The sequence below is a fragment of the Crotalus tigris genome, unplaced genomic scaffold (assembly GCF_016545835.1).
Source record: "Crotalus tigris isolate CLP2741 ecotype Arizona unplaced genomic scaffold, ASM1654583v1 scf7180000017744.3724543626:3957646, whole genome shotgun sequence".
In the NCBI taxonomy this organism is placed as follows: Eukaryota; Metazoa; Chordata; class Lepidosauria; order Squamata; family Viperidae; genus Crotalus; species Crotalus tigris.
This window is the reverse complement of record NW_024096611.1, coordinates 1,107,249-1,119,802: the sequence shown is the minus strand read 5'-3', so window position 1 is coordinate 1,119,802 and position 12,554 is coordinate 1,107,249. Positions and strand designations below refer to the sequence as shown.

At 39.4% G+C, this 12,554-nt stretch overlaps 1 protein-coding gene across 1 annotated transcript in view; it reads left to right on the top strand.

The window, feature by feature from the left end:
• Positions 1-607: 607 nt before the first annotated feature.
• Positions 608-12,554, top strand: part of DKK3 (dickkopf WNT signaling pathway inhibitor 3) — a 38,892-nt gene continuing 26,945 nt past the window's right edge. Inside the window, exons 1-3 of the mRNA XM_039340313.1 lie at positions 608-942; positions 4,005-4,241; positions 11,653-11,790. Of these exons, the coding sequence (XP_039196247.1) occupies positions 4,029-4,241; positions 11,653-11,790 (351 nt within the window). The 5' untranslated portion in view covers positions 608-942; positions 4,005-4,028. The remainder of the gene's footprint in view (positions 943-4,004; positions 4,242-11,652; positions 11,791-12,554) is intronic.

Below are 12,554 nucleotides of genomic sequence, written 5' to 3'. Positions count from 1 at the left end.
AAATAACAAATGCCCTTAAATTATGGTTAGACTGGCAGTCACATTAGCCTGGGGCAAAGAAAAAATGCTAATAAATGTATTCTGCCATAAGCTTCAGCGTGCCTCGGCTTAAAAAGAAAACTCTGCCTTTAAGTGTAGAACTGATCAAATGTTACTTTAAGTCTACATCCCTTTGGAAAAAAGCAGGACCACGCTTGTTCCAGAGTCGGATCACTTTCCAGCTCCTCTTTGAGAAAGCGGCAGTCTTAACCGAACTCGTTCAAAAGTAAAGCTCATTAAATTCAATGTTTTTTTTTCCCCGTACAAGAAAGCGACTCCTCTCCCGCCCTTCCTGTCTTCTAATCTAAGCAATCTCATTTTATACCACGCAAAGGAAACGTGGTTTATCGCAATGGGGGGTGGGGGTGGAACAACCTCGCAAGTCCGTCCAAGTCCTCGCAACTCATCGCTTTCGTCGCGTCGCGGTCCTTTTGGGGTGCAGTCCCGCAAAGACAACACCTTCCGCTCCCAGGCAGCTAATTAAACTGGCGGGCGGGGTGTGTGTGCTTAGGGAGGGGCTGCTAATGGCTCTTTCCTTCTTCACCAGCAGTTCCCCCTAATCCCATCCACCTCCCAGGGCTTAGTACGTAGGTCTTTGCCCGGACAGCCAATAGTCGCGAATGCGCACGGGAGCTGCTGCTGCTGCTTTTTTCAGCCTTGGCGCGAGCCTCCCCAAAGGCTCTTTCCTCGCCCTCCCCTCCCCTCGTCCCCTCCCGAGGGCGGGTGGCCCAGTCAGTCGGCGAAGAGGAGGAGGTGCGGAGGTACCAACGCATCCCTCGCTCAGGCGCACCAGGCAGACCGGCTGCAGACTGGCGAGGCAGGCCTAGGAGGAGCTAAGCGCGCGTTTTCCAGATCCAGGAGCTGGTCGGAGGGCAAAAAGACCGGTTTCTTCTAGGCTGGCGGGTAGGCACGCAGGGCTGTGGAAAACCGGGCTGGGGTTGGGCGATGGAAAAATGCTCTTTATTTACTCATCGGTCCCATGTCTAAGCTTTCGCCCTATGCGCTCGGCGAACGCGTCCCCTTCGAGAGGAGTGGAGGGACGGGGGTCGAGGAGCTTTTGGGCTCGACTCTGCTTAGGGCTGGGATTTGGGGGAAGCTTCTTCGAGGCTCATCCTGGATTAGCCTGCTCTTGCATCCTTCTCGCCTTCTCGGCAATCTGTTCTTGGCGGGGCTGAGGCTGCTCAGAGGGTTCCGCGCCGGGAGCCTTCGGGGGGGCGGGGGGGGGGCTGGATGGAAGGTACCTTTTTACAAGAGCGGCTGGCCAATTCATTTTCTGCGCGTTTAGGAAATGTGTTGTAACGGTGAAAGAGACTGTCGCTGCAACCTCAGGGCAACCGGGGCAAAGAGCCGCTTTCTGGACTTCGACCCTTTTCTCCTTATACTTTTTTTAAAAAATAATTTTAGTGGTATAGTTATTAGTTAAGTGCTGACTCTAGAATTTTAGTCCTATTGTAAGCATGAAAGCCAAGCGATGATTCTGGTCAGTCAGTGTCTCTCACCCCAATCCACCTCGCAGGGTTGTTATTACGGGGAAATTAGGAGGCGGGAGTAACTCACCTTGAGTTGCTAATAAAGTAATTAAAGAGTAATGAATAAACTCTTTACTGATCTAAAGAGTGAATGAATAAATAAATTCACTCCAGTAAGAATTCCTGGGCTTAATATCTGGGGGAGGAACAGATTGAGGCCCCAAACTGCCTAGAAGCTTTCCCTGGTCTGTATTATATGTAACTATGTGGATGAATTATGCATATGTGATGCACAGTAAATTCGTAATGCATCCTGAAAATGTTCTTCATGCAAGGGGGGGGGCTTTGAATTAATGTGGACTCCTGCTGACTGCTTAGGCAAGTCTCTGCAACTTACTTGGCAATGTTTTTCAGAAATGATTTTCCATTGCTTCCTTCATAGGGCTAAGAGACATTGACTGGCTCAAAGTTAGGTCAGGTTTGGAGAGAGACTGGCTGAGGTGGGGGAGAAGTCAAATGGGGAAATAGTCTGGAATCCCTATGTGAATGCAGTTGAATCTAGTCTTACCCAACTATCAGTCTGATAGGCTTCAGCAATAAACCAGCTATCTGAATTCTTCACCTGTGCACCTGGTGCCTTAATCACTATGCCTAATTGACTTTCTCTTCATACATACTAGGATAAATGACTGATATATAGATATCTTTATGAGAACTCTCTAAAGGGAATGTGAGGAAGAGAGCAGCCATCTCAGACGCCTGCTTATTTGGACTTCCATCCCAAAAACTGTGCCCTGGAAAATATCATAGATGTTTGCTATTTACTTTTAAATAATATTGAGCACATTTTATTATTCTTTATACTGCTTGTAAGTTCCTTTGGGAGAATATAATAAGATATAAATAATTATAAAAATGAATAAATTATCCATCTGCATCAGGTACTATTGAAATTCCCCTAAATTGCTTGTTGGTACTTGAATCCATTCACCATATATTTTGGATTAAAAACTTTGGTACTGATACTAAATCCTTCACTAGTGGGTCAAAATACTTCAGATTCAAGTATCAATTCAATTTGCTACATATATGGGGAATGATTGTATGGTTGGAGTTGTCCATAGAAAAACAATGATTCTTGAGCTAGAAATGTGACTAACATGGATTCAAAAGCAGATACATCTGGAATATTTTGTAATTGCCCTGATTGCAGAGTTCTTTGTAGCCAATTCTACATACTGTTACTTCCATGGAGATGGAAATTGGAGAATATCCATATATAGAAAATGTACAGTACATAAGAAATTAGCTTTTAGGATAGGACAGTCTCTGCCCTTTTTTTTTTCATTTAGCAACTAAAATGCTAATCAAAATGTAAGCAGGCAGCAAAACTGTAGAGGAATATTTCTAAGCATTTATAATTTAAAAAAGAACATTTGGTACATTTTAAATACTTAAATACAGTACAATTGTCCTCTATATTTGTGGATCAGAGTGATAATTCAACCCTGCAGCCTGAAGCCGCAGTAACTACTCATTTCCTCAAAGAGTGAATTTGTTCTTATGTAGCCAAATTGGCGCCATTCACTCAAAGATGGCTAGGCTTTATCTTAAGAAGGTACTTCATAATATAAAGATGATGCAGTCTTCCTTAACGGGATTTCCCATCATTTCCACCTCAAAATCTAACTGGCCTTTTATGTGCCAGTATAGGCTGAAACCTCTTCTAGTTAATGGAACTCAGAAGCTTGGGGAATCAAACAAGCTGGTTTGCTGTTAGAAAGGGGTTGTATACAGAAAGTTGTATACTAGCAATTACAGTGGGGACTGGCAACTCAGTTGTTAAGCCAAACAGTTGCCAAGTGAAATTGCAGATGTGCTTATGATATTACTTTTAGCTTTCCTTTGCTTGCAGATCTGCAAAGCAAGGACCGGTCATAAAGTTACTTTTTCATTACTGTTGAAACTCTGGGCAGTCATTAAATGAGCCAGTCACTAAACAAGGACTACCTGTAGATATTGCTTCATGCAACAACTTTAAAACTATACTATCCATGCAAAAGGATGGTGTTATAGGCTTGGGAAAACCCCAGGGTTTGCAGAAATCATCAAAAGAATCAAGGGAGGCAAGAACCTATAGGACAATTATCCTCTAAAAGAATTTAATGTTGAATGGCAAGCTCTGCAATAGATATTATATGTATCCAGGTGTGGGAAAAGAGAGATGGGAAAGAAAAAAGATATTTGAGTACTTTGTCACAGCTGGAATTCTGAAAAGAAATTTTCAGTGTTGCAGCATTTTTGAAGGTTACCCTTAATGTAATGAGCAGAAGATCCAGCTAGATTAAAATTCTTAGAACATGAATGTGTCATTTCTTGGCTTTCAATACTGATCATCTAATATGTGTAATGAGGATCTGGAAGTTCTTTTAAGACGTGCTGTCACTGGGAAAAAAAAAAAAGATTGAGGTTTTTGTTTCTGGTCTTTGCCTTTAGAGACTTATTGTAGCAGCTCTGAGGATGTTTCTGCTTGGCTCGACAAGGCTACTGTTCTTGCTGGCTCTTCTTGGCCTGGTCTTTTCAGCTCCTACTTTGGACAGTAAGAAAAAGGAGCAACCCCAGGAGATAGTCCTAAGCTTTCCAAAGGATGAAACTAGCCTGAATGAAATGCTCCAGGAAGTTGAGGAATTGATGGAGGACACTCAGTATAAGCTGACCAATGCAGTCAAAGAGGTAAGACTTTGCCCCAAGAGTTGGGGAAAGAATTTAATGTTTAAAGCTGATGGGGAACCTTACCAGACTATGGTTTTTAGGGGGTTTAGATTAACAACAATAAAGTTAAAACATAATATACCAGTGCTCCTGAAATGATTACCATTTTAACTGGATACTTGAAGAAAAGGCACGTGTCTGCGTAGTGAGAATAATGTAATAAAATGGTGGAAACTCTACCTGCTCAGCCTAGTATGGTTGCATAGATTAATTTGAGTGACTTGCCTAGACCAGAGGCCTCCAACCTTTTGGGCACCAAGAACCGATTCCATGGAGAGAGGTTTTTTCCACGGACCGGAGGGGGCATGGTTTTGTGTGCTGCCTGCAACCCATGGATGGGGCTTTGCTTGTTTGCGCAGACCGGTTTCTGGCATGCCGTGGCCCAGTACCTGTCCATGGATTGGGGTTTGGGGACCTCTGGCCTAGACAACGAGCAAGAGAGAGTATAAAACATTAGGGGTATGAATGTTTTATCACTATCATTATCAACATCTCTTTTTATTCCACTAATATTTATATAGTTTTAGACCTCCAGGAGTTAATTCATACTTCAGGGCATGCTTTATAGTCACTGTGCATTTTTGAAGGACTGAAATGTAACAGCATTTTCTAATCTGATCGTTGTCAAAAGAATTAATAAATGTCAAAGGCAAAGAGGGTGGAGAGAATGAGGCAGAATACAGAATATCTGTAACTCTAAAATACACACCAAAAGAATTGTCATATTTATGTAGAAATTTAATTGCAAATCTCTTACAAGAAGAAATTTTTGATCCTCATTTATACCTAATCTTGTTTTCTTATCTATGCTTTTATTTTATATAAAAGAAAAAAAATCACTTTCTGCTCGTCTTTCATTTTTCTTCCCCTGGAATCACATACATATTTTCAGGCCAGTGATATTAAGGTGGAGTATAGTTTGAGCTTGTTTCCCATCCTCATTACCATAACTATTTTCATGATGTGAAAAATTGATGCAGAGTTTTCAAGCATTTTACGTGTTGAAAAATGGAGAGATTTAATTTGGCACATTTTCCTGTTGCTGATCTTCTAATGTTAAATCAGTAACTGTGAAGGAAGTCCATCTGCTTCATTAAATATTAGTGGCAGGTTTGTTGCTTTACAGACTAATTAAATATACGTGCATATTGGATTTTGGAAATATCTTTGTGTTTTCCCCCTTTTCTGATATAGGAGATATTTATTGTCTAATAATCTTGTATCTCATATCCCCCCCCCTCCAAAATACCTTTCCACAAATATTCTGAATGTGCCATTTTGGAAAGAAATGATACGATTTCTTGCCAACCTACGATTAACTATGCATGGACCGGACTGGAAGCATAAATTCTGGTTTACAAAACACAGTGGTTTGTTCATATAATCCACATCTAAATAAACTAAACTGACATAGCAAAATGTGCACATCAAGCTAATGAATTCCAATCCCATTTGATTTGATTTGGAGCCTCATCCTTTTCACACTAGTCAAGCTCAGAAAAATAAGCTGCATACAAAACACTCTTTGAAGAAGTAAATCCTGTTAAATAGACACTTTATAAAATAGTTAAGTTTCTAGTTGTTGTTTAATTATGTCTTTTTAAATGCTTGCTTTTTTTACTTCTGAATGCTAGACTTGTATTATTCATCTTCATGGGGCAGAGAGAGGGGGAAGGGGGGGGGGCTTAGCTCATTGTGTCCTTAAGCTGCTCCTGTCAGGTGCTCATGCCAACCTGTCTTAGGCAGCCAAGAAAATTCTATCTGGGCTGAGATGCTTGGGCAACAGCTTGCAAGGTGTCCAGTCCAAACAGCAGGGTACCACATCCTCCCACTCTTCTATACATTGGAATTAATTATTGGAGCCTAGCTGCTAAGAAAATAATAGTTGCGGCATAAGCTGAAACAAGAGCTTGGAAGAGACCTAGGTCTGGCTTCAGTATGGTTTAGATTTTACTGTTTTACAAAATTCATAGCAGCCTACATTACCCATGGAATTCAATTAAACTTTTTTTTTAGTAACCTGCTAACCAATTCTTCTTATGCAATAATGTTTATGTAATTGGTCCAAATAATTAAGCCATTTTCTTGAATCTCAAAAATATGGTACAACTGCAGCAAAATAATTTCTCATGATAGAAGTCATTACTCGGTTTTCTGGATTTTCTTATTTATTTGAAACTTCTGTATGCCACTTCTCATTTAAAAACAAACCAAGCCCCCCCTTTGATGTGATTTTAGATAAACTCCAACAATTCAAATACGTTAAAAATAACTGCAAATATATACTAAAATATTATATTAAACATATAAAAGAAACGTAGTGAAAATAATAAAATAATAACTATGCAGGGTAAAAACATCAGTAAGGAAGTAAGGCTCTAATGCTGGGAAACAGATGAGTTCAACCAGCAGCAAGGTGGCTGAACTCAGTTACCGGGGCAATGAATGCTCCATTGAGAGACTTGAAAGAACAGATTAGGGATAGATCTTCATGGATCTATCTATATGGTTTCTAGATGTCAAAAGTAAAAAAAAAACAGTGACACATAAATTGAGGGAGTTAAAATGTCACACAGCACTAAAACATTATTCGAAAGACTGAAAAATTAAATGTTCCTTTGCCTGACACTGAAAAGAGAGACTTCTAGGGCGTAACCTGCTTGGAATGGTATTCTTTAAAGCAGGGGTCCCCAACCTCCCAGTCCGTGGATCGGTACCAGGCCACAGCATGCCAGCAACCGGGCTGCACAAATAAGCAAAGCCCCATCTGCGGGCTGCAGGCAGCACACAAAACCACCCCCCCCTCCGGTCCGCGGAAAAATCTCTCTCCATGGAACCGGTTCCTGGTGCCCAAAAGGTTGGGGACCTCTGCCTTAAAGTAAGGCTTTATAGGTTAAAACCAGCACCTTGCCTTGGGATTGAAACCAGACTGGGAGATAGTGACGATCACATAGAGATTGCCTGGCACATTCATACTGGTTCCAGACAGTTTTGTAGCCTAAATAGAATAGCCATGGATATTATGATAACAGTATTCCAATATCTAATGGGCTGCCACAGAGAAGAGGGGGCCAACCTGTTCTGAAGGCAGAACAGGAAGCAATAGATGGAAACTAATCAAGGCGAGCACCAATCTAGAACTAAGGAGAAATTTCCTGACAGAACAATTAATCAGTGGAACAACCTGCCTCCAGAAGTTGTGGTTTCTCCAATACTGGAGGTTTTTAAGAAGAGATTGGACAACCATTTGTCTGAAATGGTATATGGTCTCCTGCTTGAGCAGGGGGTTGGACTAGAAGACCTCCAAGGTCCCTTCCAACTCTGTTCTTCTATTATTTATTTCTCTAGAAATCAGCTAGAGGGGATATTGCTGAATATCTCCCTTGGACATGTCAACCCCTATTAATTTGTGCACTGTTTATGATACTTAGGTAGGAAACTCATTTTCTTCTGTTTTTGAGTGTCATGATCTATGCTTCCCTCCTCTTCCCTGTTGCTTCCCTGGTTTGTTTATTTGTTCATTCTTCATTGTGAATTATCTATCTGCCAATCAGCTTGACTGTTTATGTCTGGGCTTCTGAAAAGAAGTACTGTAAATGCCGGCGTATAAGGCGACTTTCGCGAGCGCTGAAATCGGCGCCAAAGACGGGGGTCGTCTTATACGCCGAGTCGTCTTATACGCCGGAAATACTGGTAGTTTCCGGCGTATAAGACGACGTTCTAGGAATACGGCCCGGCTCCGGGTCACCTTGTACGCCGGCATTTACGGTATTTGTTCTGATGATCCTGAATCTCAAAGCAGATTTGTATCTGTTATCCATTTTCTTTTTCCCTGCCCTCCCCTTGGCCACACTCTGGGGGAAAATATTTTCATGATTTTGAAAAGTGTCATGTTTTTAGGGAATGGAGACAAGACAAGACAAGATTCTGCTGTGTAAATTCAAAGGTTTTTTTTTAATAATTTGTTCATGGATTTATTCCTCTTGCTCTCTCCTGACACACTCATTTATTTTGATCAAAAAAGCTGTTAAGTCTGTCTTCAGTATTCTTGATATTCTTGGTGTAGCCCAGCTTTTATTTACATAGCTGAAAGTGATTCAGCTGTTTCGAATTTGCTTTCCTGACAGGCTGAAAAGAATGTACTTGTGGTTTCCTTTGTTCTGAGATCTAGTACTTTGTACTTTCACAGTTAACTCTTCTCCCTAATATTCTGTTTTCCAACTTTATGTTGTGCTTGAACCTGCAGTTTGTCTCCGGGCCTAGAGTCAAGGCTTGGATTTGGTGGACAGTGAGTGTTGTTGATTAAGAGCAGAGTGTCCTCTCACTTGCAGATAGAAACAGTGTCTGAGGCAGGCATCTGGGATGAAGCTAAACAGCTTCCTATCAGAAGACATGTCTGGGCACTGGTGGTGCCAGTGCTTCATTTTAGAGATTAAACATAGCCTGTTTATAAAACAATCTTGTGTTTCTCTGGGAAACAGCCAGCCTTGGTGTGATTCTGCTTCTGATTTCTGTCACTGGCACATTGTGCTACTTGGACAAATGTCACTGGAATCAATGTACTTTCTTTCCATTGACGTGTTGAGAATTTTTAATTGCTGTAGAAAGCTAGAATTGCATTGATCTTCTTCTCCCATCTTCCTTTCTATCTTACGAAAAGCTGCAACAGCAAGAACGAAGCCTTTCTTTCATGTCGGATAGACTTATAATAAAGGGAATCTCTGTATTGATACAGACATTCTCACTAAACTATAAATTAGAACATAATGGTTTGATTTAATGGGTCCTTGGTGCTCTCTGAGCTTGCTTGTTTTCTTGCAAAGATTTCATTACCCTAACTAGGTAATATCATCAATGCTTATCACTAGCACTGATGATGTTACCTAGTTAGGGCAATGAAACCTTTGCAAGAAAACAAGCAAGCTCAGAGAGCACCATAGGACCCCTCATTTCAATTCTGAGCTACAAATATTCTCCTTCATTGGTTTGATTTAAACTCCTGGAAATTATACTGGCCCTGTACATATAGTTTTGTATCAGTGCGTAATCAATGTGTTGATTCTTATAGATCAAGTAATAATTCAAGTATTAAAGCGGAATTGTGGGTACTAGTCAAGGTTCTTACTTTGCTCACAGTTTTCAGCCTTGTGCTTAGTTTTTGTTTGACAACTGTAAAATGAAACTGAAAACTGACTGCCTAACAGCCTTAACATGATTTGCCCATTGCCTGTCATAAGAATGTGGTGTGGGATAACCCCCAAACTGAAAATTAACTCCGCAGTTAGGGAAAGATGGGACAGTTCTCTTATGAACAGAGTTTGACTGGTATTTGGCAGAATGATCTATGTTGCCAATAAGATCTGGCCTGGAGTGTGCCATTTGTATTAAGATTTGATCCTTCATTTTATGATAATTTTGTTTTTCCTTCCCAACAATTTTATTCCTCTGTGATTGGTTAAATTGTAAATTTTTAGTTGTGAGTACAGTGAGAATAAAAAATTGTAATTTGTTTATTTATTTGCAAAATTTCAAAATTATACCTGGCAGATCACAGTGAAAAAATATGTTTTTAATCTCTTGAAAGGAAATATGAGCAAATAGGATAGGGCAATTCTCCTTACAGGAGATGGTCTTGGACATACTGTAGCTAGAAGGCAAGCCATGAAGAGCTTTATAGATGAGTGTTTGGTAATAGATTATAGATGGATAGTAAACTCCTTAGGTTACTACTACTACTACTACTACTACTACTACTACTAATAATAATAATAATAATAAAGTTGGAAGGGACCTTGGAGGCCATCTAGTCCAATCCCCTGCTCAGGCAGGAAACCCTATACCATTTCGGACAAATGGCTGTCCAGTCTGTTCTTAAAAACTTCCAGTGTTGGAGCATTCACCGCTTCTGGAGGCAGGTTGTTCCACTGGTTAATTGTTCTAACTGTCAGGAAGTTTCTCCTTAGTTCTAGGTTGCTTCTCTCTTTGATTAGTTTCCATCCATTGCTTCTTGTCCTGCCTTCAGGCACTTTGGAAAATAGCTTGACTCCCTCTTCTTTGTGGCAGCCCCTGAGATATTGGAACACTGCTATCATGTCTCCCCCTCGTCCTTCTCTTCATTAAACTACTAGACATACCCAATTCCAGCAGTTGTTCCTTATATGCTTTAGCCTCCAGTCCCCTAATCATCTTTGTTGCTCTTCTCTGTACTCTTTCTAGAGTCTTAACATCTTTTTTACATCGTGATGACCAATGTGGCTGTGTTCCTGCCTCAGATGGCTCAAAATAAGCAGCATCAGATTTTTTCTGATGAAGAGTAGTTACTCTTGATTACCTTGAAGCAGCTCTTTTTTTCATGATTGGCTTTCTATGTATTTGCTAAAGGCAAACATGATATGTTCATTTGCTTTTTGGGTTAGGGGAGGTACCTAAGATTTAAGAGAAGGTGTAGACTATTTTGTCCTAGAGCTCAAATAACAAGCATTGCCAGCTGTTCTTTTTCAAAGATTGAATAAGATAGCAGAGAGGACAAGTAATTGTAAAAGTCTTTGTAATCATTTGTCAAAGAAACATATTCTAGACTGTTCCTGTTTCTTTATATTTTTTCTTTATTGTCTTTCACGAATGAACATTTTATTTAACTCCACGTCGAATGTGTTTTCCTCCTATGATGAAAAGTATAAATTGCAATATTTTTAGTTTTATCATGGTCATTATTGAAGTAATAATATAAATATGTATTTCATATTCTTGAGTTTATCTCAAATATCTACATGAAAGAATATTTTTGTTTGTAATCCATACACATTAATTTTTGGTATAAAGGCTGGAGAGCAACTTTTGATTATATCTATTCATATTCATAAGGATAACATAGCTCTGTAGTTTTACTAAATTGGCAATATAGCATCAGGAAATTGAAGTTTAATTAGTAATTACCATGGATGTAGCATAGAAGCTCAGAATACTGGAGAAAGAATTGCAGTCTCCAGAGAAAATAATTAGGAATAGAATCTTAAGAAAAAATTGCTTCTGGTTTGAAATTTGTTATTGCTGCCAACTTGTTCTTCCTTTCCAAAAGATCACCTTTCACTTTCAAAAGGATATTCCATATCCTCTGCCACCAAAACTGCATAACAAACTTCTCTGTATTGGAAAATAAATATTCTGCAGTTTCAGATGTGGCAGACAGTACCACAAATAGTAAAGTTTTGAATGAGGTTTGTGTATGTGTATATTGCTCTATAAATTTAATAACTTTGCATGGATAATGAAGTTAGTCACGTTCTTTGCAAAGCTGAGTCTATCTGGAAATATATATTTAGTGATGTAAATGTTTGTATGGTATTTGTAACTTTAAATATAATCTTTCTAGATGGAAGCAGAAGAAGATGGCTCTAAAAAGATAATGGGAATTGAATTTCAGAAGCTTCCTGCCAATTACCATAATGAATCCTACACAGATACAAAAGTTGGAAATAAAACTATACATAGACATCAAGAAATTGATAAGGTGAAATGTTTTTATTTATGCATTTGTATATGTATTTCATATAGTCTTCACTGATTTTCTTCAACTTAGTGTTCACCAGATGCATTGGTAGTATAAATTTCAGAAAGTACCCATCTGTAGTTTTTTAAAGATATGTTTGGTTTAAGAAGTTGCAGAGTTTGGAGTCTTATTTTATTATATACTTTGAAGCACCTTTTTGGCTTCAAATCTAAACTATTGCATAACTCTAATAAAATTTTGTGGCTTGGCCCTCCAGTTTCTGGTGAGATCTCCAGAAGCTCTTTTAAAGCAACTGTGGGCAACATTTTTTAACTGACTGCATACTTCTTACTTGCTGCATGGCTCCAAAAGCTGTATAAGAGAAAGGTTTAATAATGGCAGTGGTGGGGATATTGGGGGCATTTTGACACATTCTAAGGGTAAAAGTGAAATGTTTTTCCTCAGAGGCCTAATGTACTGATTCCTGCTTTATTTTTTTTTCTAAAAAAATAGCAGAAAGTTGCACAGCTAAACCTTGGCCATTTTTCCTCTAAAAATATAGATTAGAGATATTTCATAGATTCTGCAGGCTGCTCTAAAAAGCCTCTCCAGGTGAAACAGACCACTGCCTATAAGAGTTGACCAGCATTAAGCAGCACATCTAAAGGGCACACTATTAACCCCTTTTCAACATCATTAAAAAAAGTAAAAAACAGTCTTGGATTGCCACAGATCCCTCTCTGTAGTAAAATCGGTTTCATGACAGATTAGTCGTCTTCTTTTTT